Below are 13486 nucleotides of genomic sequence, written 5' to 3' on the forward strand. Positions count from 1 at the left end.
TCCACATCTCCTTTCCCTTTGCTATCAATCTTTAAGAGCGCCAATGGGTGGATGGCGGTACAAGAGCCTTCATGTACTTTTACTGTTGGCCTTAATACAGAACCAGAAAGAGGAGTTGAACAAGCAAAATAATATACTAGAGCAGGATAGCCAAAATGGTCCCAAGGTTAATGAACTACAATTCCCATCATCTCTAACCATTGGCCACATTGGCTGGGGTTGAGTGATGGTGGAGGCCAGTAGCATCTGCAGGACACCTGGTTGGCTGTCCCTCACAAAAAGAGAAGTTCAGGACATGCTTGCCATTTTTTCCCTCCCATGTCTGGATTTGTGTCCCTCTTCCCCAGTGTGCCCCCTACTCCCAGCAGCCATGAGCCACGTGATCAGGATTATTATATGCTTCATCAGTGAGAGATTGCAGTATCTATTCAATTTAAGGATAGGTTATGGAGCTTTCTCAGGGGCAACTGCAACCTACCTATTTATTTGCCTGGACGTATATTGCAACTCATCTTAAGCAAGCAGGCCAGTGACAATCACACTTCTGCTCAAATATTTTATTTTTTTTAACTGTTTATTCAGAAGACCATAGTTTTGCAGAACACAACACTGCTTGCAGTTTCATATTCAAGCTCTTTATTACCGGTATGTATTTTGAGGGGAAAGGGTGTTTAGTTCCAAGCAAGTGTGCACAGAATTGTAACTTTATGTGATTACAAACCCACTGTTCTGAAACCACTTCAAGGCAGTTTGAGGCCCATAGTTCTGCTGAAGCAAGGAACTTGCAACTAACTGTTCAGATTGAAGACTTTATCCCCCCACCCTATTTGTATGAACAGGGCTTTCGTCTATAAACAACCCATCCTGTGCAATTAGGCACAACAAAATTCTCATTTAAGGCATTATTGTAAATAAAATGTCTCAAGTGCTGCATATGAACTTTTGCAGAAATTGCATATTTGAAGTTGACCTGTGTATATTTAGGATCCCAGCTGTGTTAGTGTGTTGCAGAAAACACAATAAAACTCTTCCGTATTTTAGCAAATTTATAAGCCTTTATGGGCCAGAACTCACTTCATCAGCTACATGAAGTAGTCTCTATAGTGAAAAACCATAAGGCCTCTTGAGCAGTAGGTAAAATGAATACAAGATCCAATCAACATGGGTGTGGCCCACTGTTAGATTGCATTAAGTGTTATAATTGTGCTACCACCAAGAGCCCATTTACCGGTACTTTGAATCCATTTCAATGGAACTGACAAAAATTAAATACTTGGGTTTTAAACTGTTTAAATTTTAACATTGGAATTGGCTACACTATTGTACCAAGTAAAGAAGTAACCCTTTCTGGCATAACCTTATAAAGATGCAGAAAAATAAATATTTCTTTAATGGATCATCAGACTAGCTTTAAGTAAAATTCCATTGAATAAGCCTGATAATTTATTTGTTTAGTTGTTCCATTTATTCACCACCTTTTCTTCCAAGGAGCTCAGTGTGGTGTACATGGGTCTCCTCCTCCCCATTTCACCCTCACAACAACCCTGTGAGGTAGGTTAGGATTATAGATGATGACTGGCCCAAGGTCACCCAGTGAGCTTTATGGCTGAGTGGGGATTTGAACCCTGCTCTCCCAGGTCGTAGTCCAGCACTCTAACCATTACACAACACTGGCTACTGAAAAACCAATAAGCTACTGAAAAGCCATACCTAGACCTACTTGCAGGGTGAGGACCGAAAGAAATACAATTTGGGATTTTAAAAGAAAAACAGAAACTGTCCTAAGCGTATGAACTGGATAAAGAATCAATTGTAAGACTTGGGATGAGGAGAGGGATGGTTTTTTGGGACTCATAGCAGCCCTGAGTGCTCACTGGAAGGACAGATCCTGAAGCTGAGACTCCAATACTTTGGCCACCTCATGAGAAGAGAAGACTCCCTGGAAAAGACCCTGATGTTGGGGAAGATGGAGGGCACAAGGAGAAGGGGACGACAGAGGACGAGATGGTTGGATAGTGTTCTTGAAGCTACCAGCATGAGTTTGACCAAACTGTGGGAGGCAGTGGAAGACAGGAGTGCCTGGCGTGCTCTGGTCCATGGGGTCACAAAGAGTCAGAAATGACTAAACGACTAAACAACAACAAGAAGCAGTGCTCTGATAGCCCAAGTCTAATCCCATTGATTCAAAAGTAACATCTCACCACCTGGCATCTGTAGTGCTTACTACTTGGTGAATATTTAGTTATTGTTAGGTCCTGTTTTATCCTCCAGGAGTTTGGGGTGGCTAACAATCACCATAAATTATAATAAATACAGTAAAACAATAGTTAAAACACCAACAAATCCACACCAACAATTAAAATATATAGTAGACAATAAAACTTTTAACAGTTATTCTTCATTCCATTTGTTCCAAAAGCGGCTGGCTTGGTCATGCCCCCAGAATGGAAGCTGGCAGGATCCGCAAGGATGTGCTCTCCAGGGAGCTGGCTTCTGGCACCAGACCAATTGGCAGACCAATGCTGCGTTACAAAGATGTCTGCAGACATGACATGAAGGCTGGCAACATCGACCCTGCCATGTGGGAATCCCTTGCAGATGACCACAGTGCCTGGAGACAGGCAGTCAAGTCACATATCCATAGCAGTGACCAGAGGAGGAATGACCGCTGGGAAGAGTGCCATGGTGCATCTGCAGCAGTACAACTGGACACCTTCATCTGCTCCCAGCTGTAACAAAACATGTCTCTTCCTGCATCAGCGCTGCAACCTTCCAACAGTTAGACCTCATTCTCAAAGGCGCATACTTCCATTGTCTCCCAAGACAGATGCCAATAACCACTCTTAAGTTTGCATCTCATTTTTGTCAAGGTGGAAGACAACTAAGCATCACCTTGAAGTGAGTTCCACATATGGGAGCTGCCCCCGAGAAGCCCTGCTCAGTCATCATCTCACAGGCCATGTTTACCAACTGAACAATGAGCAGGACCATTCTCACCAGTCTTAAAGCATGGGTTGGTAGTTATTGGGAAGACACCCCTTTAGTTATTTGGGCTCAAAAGTCATACAAAGCTTTGTACATCTGTACACCATTAATTGGGCCTGACAGGTAAAAGGCCAGTGCTGAGTTTTAAGTATTGTAATGTGGTAATGAGCTATTGTAATGAAGTGAGAGCTGGACCATAAAGAAGGCTGATCGCCGAAGAATTGATGCTTTTGAATTATGGTGCTGGAGGAGACTCTTGAGAGTCCCATGGACTGCAAGAAGATCAAACGCATCCATTCTTAAGGAAATCAGACCTGAGTGCTCACTGGAAGGACAGATCGTGAAGTTGAGGCTCCAATACTTTGGCCACCTCATGAGAAGAGAAGACTCCCTGGAAAAGACCCTGATGTTGGGAAAGATGGAGGGCACAAGGAGAAGGGGACAACAGAGGATGAGATGGTTGGATAGTGTTCTCGAAGCTACAAACATGAGCCTGACCAAACTACGGGAGGCGGTGGAAGACAGGAGTGCCTGGCATGCTCTGGTCCATGGGGTCACGAAGAGTTGGACACGACTAAACGACTAAACAACAACGTGGTCTCATCAACACCAGCAGTTACAATTTGTTTTAAATGGTTACATTTACATGACAAATGGTAAAACAGCTTTAGGATCTCAGTTGGTATGAATGAATTTTAATTGTTCAGCTTTATGTATAAGAGGACATTCTTTTAATATATGTGTGTTTTAAAACCAGAACACTTATCTTCTGAACAAGAACTCTGGAAATACAATGTGTATGTATTTCTGCTTCCCTATTTTAACTCTTTTGAATAAGGGACTTGGGGTTCATCCTGCATGCAATATAGCTCTCATCCAAGTACAGTGGTACCTTGGGTTACACACGCTTCAGGTTACATACGCTTCAGGTTACAGACTCCGCTAACCCAGAAATAGTACCTCGGGTTAAGAACTTTGCTTCAGGATGAGAACAGAAATCGGGTGGCAGCAGTGCGGCGGCAGCAGCAGCAGGAGGCCCCATTAGCTAAAGTGGTGCTTCAGGTTAAGAACAGTTTCAGGTTAAGAACGGACCTCTGGAACGAATTAAGTACGTAACCAGAGGTACCACTGTACTTACATTATTTCTTCATTTAATTCAGATGTAGTGTTTCTGTGGAAAATCCAGTAAGTCACACCCACCTACCCAAAATGGTAAAACTGGATTGAACAGACAAGGGGGAGACACAGGGCGTTTTGATAAGTACACTGTGAAAAACTTCCATTCAGGAGCAGCATCAAGTTCACAATAAACTATGTGCAAGCACTGTAAGAAATATATGTGTTATGGGCTGATTAAAGTAACCTTTGTGACCATGCCTTGGGATGTTGTTGTTGTTTAGTCGTGTCCGACTCTTCGTGACCCCATGGACCAGAGCACGCCAGGCACTTCTGTCTTCCACTGTCTCCCGCAGTTTGGTCAGACTCATGTTTGTAGCTTTGAGAACACTGTCCAACCATCTCGTCCTCTGCCGTCCCCTTCTCCTTGTGCCCTCCATCTTTCCCAACATGAGGGTCTTTTCCAGGGAGTCTTCTCTTCTCATGAGGTGGCCAAAGTATTGGAACCTCAGCTTCATTTACTGTGGATTTGAATATTGCCATGGAATAATCTGTGTATATGTAGCTAGTTAATGAATCCTCACAACACTGGGGGGAAAAAAGTCCAACATCAGTGCTCAAAATAGGCTTGCCATGTTTCAAAAAGTGGAAAACCCGGACACAAAAGTTATGCTTTTTTTTTTAGCAAAGTTGATGGGCTTTTTTGGGGGGGGGGTGTCCAAGTTCTTGAACTTTTTTTTGTTTTGTCCAGTTGTCATTTTTTACAAGATCTACAGACATAGGCTGCCATACGTCTGGATTTTCCTTGACATTTCAGCAGCCGTTGTTTACGAGGGCTGAATACTGGGTATGTCCAGACGAATAGCATGCCTAAAAATAGTGACCTGTGACCCAGGTTAAGGACCTGGCTTTGCTTGAGGTTATTCCCTAATTTGTTAGAAATACATGGTGTTTAACCACGAACAGAAACAACATTCCCCATGTACATTCTGTATCAGATACTTGATTTTCTTCTTAGAATGCAATGACCACGTATTATTTTAGCTTCCAAGTATCTTTTACTAGAAAACCAACAAACCTTATCCAACCTGCTCCCTGGGTACCAGGGTTAACGAGGAGTCCTTATGACCAGGCTAGGCCTCTAAGAGCCTCGACACACGCCACTGAGCTTTGGGGCTGCTAATTCAAAAATGGAGGATGAGCGCCTCAACCATTAATTAATAATGTAGCTCTCTGTCTTCCTGCGTGTCACAAGCTGGAAAGGCGGTGATCGGCCAATAAAGATGTAGGGGAAAGAAGTCGAAAGCTCCTCCCAACAGCTCTTCCTCATTGAGAGCTGAAGTAGTAGATCAAAAACTTCCGAGGAGCGGGGTTGGTGGGGGGCAGAAATAAAAGAGGGGAGACTCATCAGATACCAGCCGGGCGGAAGGGGCAATCGAATTACTAATCAGGTAGGAGGTGATGGTGCAGCCTTTACCTCTGTCTCAGGAGGGTCAATTTGCCTTACAGACCTTTCCGGGAAGACAGGGGAGGAGGATGGGGGGGGGGAGGCACTCTCGTGTACATCCTGACAGCAGGAAGGGAAGGCTCATCTAACAGCCTCTCAGCTGGAGGGGATCCCTCATTAAACATCAGATCAGACGGGGGGTGTGTGTGAGAAAGAGAGAGGAAAGGGGGGGGGGGAGAGAGGAGAGAGTCCCGACAGAAGCTGGCCGGGAAAGTAGATAAGCGATCAAAAAGACTTGCCCTCCTTCTCTTCCCTGTTTGCTTGGCATTTTGGAGAGAGAGAGCGAGCGGAAGGAGGTGCGCGGAACAGCGCGCCGGGCCGGTCAGAGGGCGACCCCCGTGGGCGGAGCGGGGGGGGGGAGGCGGTGAGTCCAGGGGAGGCCTTAGACACCGGGGGAGGGGAATCCCCGGGTCGGTCGAGCACGTTGTGTGGCGGCGGAGGAGGAAGGGGGGGGGGGAGTAGTAGTAGTAGCAGGAGGAGGAGGAGGGAGTAGTCGTTGCCGCCGCCGCCTGCTGTTCGGCGTCATGGCCCCATTGTGAGGCGGCCTAGGGGAGGGGGGGGAGAGAGAGAGAGAGAAGCGGGGGAGGAAAGGAAGGATCCGCTCTCGCTCTCTCCCTTGCGCACACAGAGCTCGCTCAGTCCCAGGCGAGGAAGCGGCGTGTCAGGCGCACGCACACAAAAGGAACCGTCTTCGGGCTGCTGCTGCTGCTGCTGCTTTCGCCGCTCCTCTTCGCCTCGACCTGACGCCCTCCTTTCTCTCTCTCCCCCCCCCCCCCCGCGCTACTCCTCATATACTCCACTTAGAAACGGGACCCGGGCGATGCCACTATTACACCGAAAGCCCTTCGTGAGGGAGAAGCCCCCCGCTGACCTTCGGCCGGACGAGCACGTCTTCTACTGCAAGGTCACCAACGAGATTTTCAGGAACTACGAGTAAGTCTCTCTCTCCCCCCCCCTCCCCATTTCCTCGTGGGCTCTGGCGGGCTGATTTGAACAGGAAAGCGCGGCGGAGGCGGCGGGAAATGGCTGACACCTGGCCTGGGAAAAGAAGAGGGTGGGGAGGGAATCCCCCTCCGAAAGGTCGGGGAAACCCCCTGACCACCCTTCTTCCGAGGGGAGGAGGGGGCGTCGAGCCAGGTCCTGCCCGCTGTCCTTTAGCGCGCGCTCTTGTGTCTCCCCTCAGGCCGGGGGGAGGAGGGGGAGAGGAGGAAATAAAGTTTGTGGCAAGTGGTGGGGGGGCGGGTCTGGTCCCTCCCCGCCGCCCTTGTCCCTCTGGTATCCCGAGACTCCCCCCCCCCTCCCGCCGCATGTCAAAGCGGCTTCCACTAGGCCTTTCGTAAGGTGCTCTCATTTGCCTCCGGTTTGTGGAAGCGACTTGGCGCGTTTGAGCGAATCCGAGCGCGGAAACTGCCTCACAGAAATCAACGGCCGGTTGGCCGGCCGCGTCGTATAGACCCGGCTTTGGGGTGGGCGCGAAGGGGAGCCTCCGGACGGGCGCTGCTAACCGCCCCGTGCGCACACTATTGTTTTCCCAGCAGCTGGCAGGACGGGGAATAAACGCGCCGCCTACTGTAGCCGCCCTCCCGCTCCCAAATGCGCCTCCGTTGGGTTTGAGTTCAAAACATCGACAGCCCCTCCTGCCGTCTCCTTTCATAGTGCAACTGAGTCGGGTTTTTATCTGTTTAAAAGCGCCCGACCCCCCCCCCCTCAAACCTCTTTTGAAACCTCCCCCCTTCGCCCTCTTTTCGACACGCTAGGCGTTTGAGTACCCTAAACTTCCACCCGTGCGAGTAGGTCTCGTCGGCACCTGTTTCTTAAGCTCCAAATGGGGTGATAATTCTGTTTCCGTAGTATCTGTCAGGGTTCTTCTAACGCTGGCAAGTACAATAGTTGAGCGTATTCAGGGGAAAGTGATGACGCATTTGAATGTGCTGGTTTAGCTAAAGCTGTGTATCTCAGTATTGTGCTTTATTGCCATGCATTAAGGGTTCCGTTGATTTTGTGGCTTTCACTCTGGCTTGTTCGCTTTTAAAAATGAAAGAGGAGGACAGTTGGTCCACAAGGTATTCTCTCTAATGGCAGGCTATCAATTAATTAGCTAAAAGTACTAGTCTAGTTAGTTAATGAAATAAAGCTCAGTACATCAGCACTACTTTTGGGTGAGATTTTAATGAAAATAAGAATTACATATTTCCCAGTTTAGAGGAGCCTTCAGTTTCTATAATAGCTTTGCACAGGACTGTTTCCCCAAGAGATGATGTGAATAGTAATTGCATGTAGTATTCAATTAGTTTAAATTTAAAATATATTTATAAACTTTATTAGTTTATCCTTTTTCTTAAGTATTGGCATAGGTATGAAGAGAATATGTGAACTTTACATATTAAATGTAATATTAGGAAGGAGAAAAAGTTCTTAAGGACAAAAGTGTTCATCCAGAACTCTGATAGCTAAGAAGTTGGAATATGTTTTTCATTCTTCCGCTTTATTTGCAAGACTTTATGTATAATCCAGCCAAAGTTGAGCACTTTGAAGTCCAAAAAAAATTGGCTGGAGAGGTGAGCTATGCACAATTCTTCTACTGACATCAATAGGGTATAAAAATTCTCAATGTTGTCCCAGGAACTGATAACACATAAGGGCATGTGCAGAGTTCCTTTCGCTCAGCATTGAAGAAACCATTGCTAGACCCCCCCATTTGTTGGAGATGTGAGAAGGGATCTGGGGGCAAGAAAATTCCTATCAAATTCTTCCATTTAGAAATGTAGCAGCAAGAGAAGAAATCTTACATTATTTTAATAATTGGACTGATTTTAGATATACTTAGATAAGGATATATAAGTTTGTAAAATACAGGATGCTCTTAATGCATTCTTGTATTTAACAGTTTATCTGGTAGTCAGAGGTAGCAAGTACGGTAATTCCATGTAGGCAAACGAGTGTTCTGACGGGGGAGGGGGGTGGCAGGCAACCACTCGTCTGTGTTGGCCACAGAGAATGGAAAGTCTCTTCCTCCATGAATAGTGTGGAACTGTAGTGGGCCGAGCAGTTTTTTGTGTTTTTGTTTTTTTACTGATAGGCTACACATAGAAAAGGGATCTTCCCTTTTCCACAGCCAATATATTGTTGTCACTATTATTGTTGTCATTATTAATTGTACTTAATGCTTTTCTTAACAAAATGTATTCCAAAGCAACTTGTTAAATAGTGTAAAGATTAAAACCAGCATAAAACCAAAACAGAGTAAAAAACTAAAATTGCAGTTATGCATTTAAGAGACACATCCCCACACAACTGGGGATTGTGGTTTTGCTCCCATCAAACTACAACCTATCACCAAGGTTCATTCTTGGCTTATTGACTATGGTTTATTTAAGTAAAACATCCATAGGCCCTGGTTTGGACATAATACTTAACCCAGGGATCATGGTTTGTTATCCCTGGCTGCGTGCTTGTGGAAAGAAGCTAAATCATCAGTTACCATTACGTTTCTGATTTATCAAATTTGTATGCATATATATAGTGTTGCAATTATATACTTGCAACAGCTCAATGAGGTGGAGATAAAGTGGCTACTCCAGATTAATCAGGGTTTCGGGCCAGGTATTTTGGACTAAGTCCAACAGTTTTATTACATGATGCTGGCTGTCAGGTTTGGAGAGACACCATGTTCTGTGGTACAAGGAAACCATGGGACATGCATGCTTTCCCAGGTTACTGTTTCTCTTACAGTGACTGCAAACCTGCATGAATCTCATTAGCTGGATGACAGACTGATTCAATTTTTGCCTGTAGTGCTTTTTAAAGTTTTATATATGTGTATATTTTATTGTAAGCTGTTTTGGACAGGTATTTGCCTAAAAGCAGCCTAAAAAACTAATTAATAGGTCGTAAGATTCAGTACTATCCACACAACAAATCCACAAATTCTGCTAAATTAAAGTTTCAGGAATTTTTATACTACTATAAAACACTTCTGGAGCACCAGAAGATTTGGCATTTTCTCCACTCCTTATTCAGTTAGAAGAGAGTGGCAAAACTTTCATCTTAGTAGCATCAACTCTTTGCCACCTAAGAACCCATAAAGTGCCGTCTTTAGTAGTTGCCCATAAAATGGACTGTAGCCCAGCAGCCAATCATTAAAATGATAATCATATTATTAGTATCTCTAGACCAACTGAATCTTGGTTGCTTTGTTGACATTCCTCCTGGTTGAAAGTCTTGCAGCTGAATGCTTGTTCACTTAATGGGAAGACAGCTGCCATCCAGAATTTAATCCTGGATGAGCATGCTGACCTGGCATATATTACAAAGACCTGGCTGTATGTAAATCTTTCCCAGCTTTTGTCTGCCAGTTTTTCCAAACAGTAGCAGGTGGCCTAGTGGGCTATAGTGATTCCATTCCCATACCCAGGTGCCTCATTCAACATTACAGTTTTCATTATTCATTTAATTATAGTTTTGAGCATGTGTTGTTTTTATGGTGGGTGTTCAGGATAGGGATTCTGTTGGTGTATAGTCCTTACCATTGTTAAGCAGTCTCCTTATTTAAGATAGCCAGGGTGATATTGCTGGGAACTTCAACATTCCCTGTTGAAAGTGGCTCAGTATTTCATTGCTTCATGGCAATCATGGGTCCATGCTAAATGGGTTCGGGTCATACTTACCTTGTCTCTGATGGGATTGTGCTCCCTTTGAAAAGAAAATGAAATGAGTGAAACTGATATAGAAGGAGACAAAGTAAAATTGGTAACCTTAGGACGGTACCAGTACAGATGAAGAAACAATGCTTGCGGACTCCCACATCTCCAGGCCTGCCTCCCAAATCAAGCTCACATTTGAGCAAGTGAGTAGGAGATTAGTGTGAGAAGAACAGAATTCTATGATGAATCAGGTAAAATCTGAGGTTTAGTCACAGTTGTACCACATAATCGGTGTCCCACATAAGACATGTTGGGTCTGGATTTGATTTTATTTAAACTCAAATGAGATTATATCTCCCCAAAGCATAATGAGGTACAGTATTCTTTTTGAAGACCAATATATGAGAAAGAAAGTGGCTTTAAGGCACTGTTGGCCTCAAGGTCAAGTTTTGAAACCAGGAGCAGGGTGTTTGCAGACTTTTCCAATTACATGTGATATCACAGAACGTGCGATGACATGGAATGCAACCCCCGTGCAAAGTGGGGGTTGCCTATACTTAAAAATGTATTTGACATGTTCAGTTATTTTAACTTTCTCTGTTGCAGTGACTTTTTTGAACGAACCATTCTGTGTAATAGCCTTGTGTGGAGTTGTGCTGTTACTGGTAAACCTGGACTCACCTATCAAGAAGCACTAGAATCAGAAAAGAAAGCCCTACAAAATCTCCAGAACTTTCCAGAGCCACTTATTGTTCCAGTTCTATACTTAGTTACCCTCACTCAGCGCTCACGACTTCATGAAGTTTGTGATGACATCTTTGCTTATATCAAGGACCGTTATTTTGTTGGTGAAATTGTTGCAGTACTTAGGAATAATGGTGAAAGGTAAGTATTTCTTATATTTGCCAGTTTTGAGATATATATTTATGGCTCTTGTAAAAAGAAAACAAAATCTAGGGTTATCTTGTGAACAACTTAATTTTAAGTAGCTTTGGCTAGTCACATGGCTAGAATCTGTGGTTAAATTTGAAGCTAGATCAGATTCTTCAACCCAGTTCCTTTTTTCCTTATCTGGAAGATTTTGACTGACAGATTAAGGATTTCTGAGATACAAAGCATTATTCTGTATGTATAGAATGGGTGGGATATAAATCTAAAAAGCACACTGCCAGCATGATAATGTTTTATTTTCCTGTGTTTTCAATCATTTAAAAAACAATGGCCTCAATGCAGATGCATGAGATGCTCACCATGTTTAAATAATTTGTAATATGTAACAGATTTGAACTCCCTCCTCTCCTCTGTGTCCCAAACATTATGTCTGCATCAGCACTAACTTAATTTCCTTTAAAAAATAATTTGGAAACCCACTTCAAATATTAATTTCAAAATATAATTAAGAAAGCAAACATGGTTTTAGTGATAACTGGGGCTATTCAGCTATAATGCTACCCCATGGCTAAATGAAACCATAACTGGGAAGGAGAAATTCACACATGAGGAAAGGGAGAGTAGAAGGAGCCCATACCTTGTCCCTGATCTTCCAGCCATTCGTAGGATATCAGGAACTTCAGGTATACAACTGATTAATTTCAAAATGGAATCAACTTGTGAATTATGCTAGATGAAACCAAAAATTAATCCTCGAAACATGGAAGTTCTGTCTTCAAGTGCTCACCAAGGTTTGTTCTTGGCTTATGGCTCGTTATAATATGGGTCGAAGCTAAGCCATTGCTGGCCACATTCTCCCCACTCCTCCTAAGCTAATAGGTTGTCTTCTCTCTTATCCCCTTCTGTCATCTTACCTCCCATCCCCTATGTCCTTGTGTTGGGTTAGCCTACACAGAATGCTGCTGAACTGAAACAACTGCACTAACGAACACAGCTGTTTTAATGCAGTGAGCCCATATATGCTAAACGTAGTCTGGTCTATTATACAATTGGCAATGACTGTCCTGTACTTTACAGCAATAGCAATATGTATGTAAGTGTAACATCTGTGACGAGGTGTTAAATGCATATTTTCCTTTTGTATTGAACAATTTAATGGTTGTCTTCATTAGGTGACATTCTCACAAAAAATGGAGGCTTACAATGTGTCAGGAAGCAAATGGGCCATTATTAAGACGAGATTAGACAACAATCATGTTATCCTTGTTTATTTGGGTCATCAACTGTAATAAAGGATAATCTTTTTTGCTAGTGTAGATACACAGACAACATAGAGCCTTTTATTTTCCCACTTTCTTGTGTTTAATATCTAGTTTCTCAGTAACATAACAGACATTCATTTTAAGATGTTTTCTTATCTGAATAAAACAAGAGGCTTTGTGATTAATGCTGAAAACCAAAACAGATAATTTAACATGACTGCTGTAATAGGACATTGTCAATAGGGTAAATGTATTACTGTATATAGCAGATGTACTCTCATACTTGCAATGTGCTGAAGACTCATATGTGGAAATTCTCCCTACTCTTTCATTGGTCTTCATTTCGGAGTACTGTTCTTCATGCAGATAGTCTTGCTTCATGCAAATAGTCTTTGCATAAGGAAAGTGAAAACAAATTAAGACTTTTGCCTTTTCAGGGGCTTACAAAAGGCATGAGAATGGCTGTAATACCCACCTATTATAGCACCACACAAACTTACACTAGTGCTTATGCAGTTGCAGAGTAGCACTAGTGACTGTTTTTCTTCCCATGAAGACCTCTGTTTGCATCCCATAATAAATTATGGAACTACATGGATATGGGATAAGAACATAGATAAAGTTAAGCTGATTTTAAGTTCACAGACTATCCAAGGGTTAGAAGGAATGAGCATATACTTTACATTTGACTCTGCTCTTGAAACATTCTTCCCACTTTTTACCTGTCTGTTAGTATAAAATGATATTGGATTGCAATCTACTTTTAGGTATATATTTCAGTAACTAAATCTTTTTGCACTAAAAAAAATGGTATGTTCTTATGTTTGCTTTGTTTCAGACTGCAGTGTAAGATTTTGGAAGTTAAAGCACCAGTGCATCAAAATGGAATGGCTAATGGCCACGTTAACAATTCTGATGGAGTCACTATCGTTATTAGTGATAGTGATGATTCAGACTTGGATACCAGTTCTGCACAAAATGGGTAAAATATTAGTTTTATATTTGGAAAATATGGGTAGTTTTAAAAGGCTACAAAAACTGGATTAGAATAGTTGCTTAATGTAGAACCTCTATGCAGCCAT

General features: G+C 43.2%; 1 protein-coding gene across 8 annotated transcripts in view; it reads left to right on the plus strand.

The window, feature by feature from the left end:
• The first annotated feature begins 5143 nt into the window (after positions 1-5143).
• The window catches only part of BAZ1A (bromodomain adjacent to zinc finger domain 1A), a 43319-nt gene continuing 34976 nt past the window's right edge, over positions 5144-13486 (plus strand). For 2 of the 8 annotated variants that reach the window (XM_077925990.1, XM_077925987.1), the window contains exons 1-4: positions 5145-5552; positions 6413-6541; positions 10858-11136; positions 13243-13386. In XM_077925990.1, coding sequence (XP_077782116.1) covers positions 6429-6541; positions 10858-11136; positions 13243-13386 — 536 coding nt within the window. In that variant the 5' untranslated portion in view covers positions 5145-5552; positions 6413-6428. Of the gene's footprint in view, positions 5553-5885; positions 5905-6123; positions 6542-10857; positions 11137-13242; positions 13387-13486 lie in introns of those variants that run through there. The other 6 variants (XM_077926003.1, XM_028720815.2, XM_077925994.1 and 3 more) reach the window with 6 other exon arrangements.

This window comes from Podarcis muralis, chromosome 1, assembly GCF_964188315.1.
Source record: "Podarcis muralis chromosome 1, rPodMur119.hap1.1, whole genome shotgun sequence".
Lineage (NCBI taxonomy): Eukaryota > Metazoa > Chordata > Lepidosauria > Squamata > Lacertidae > Podarcis > Podarcis muralis.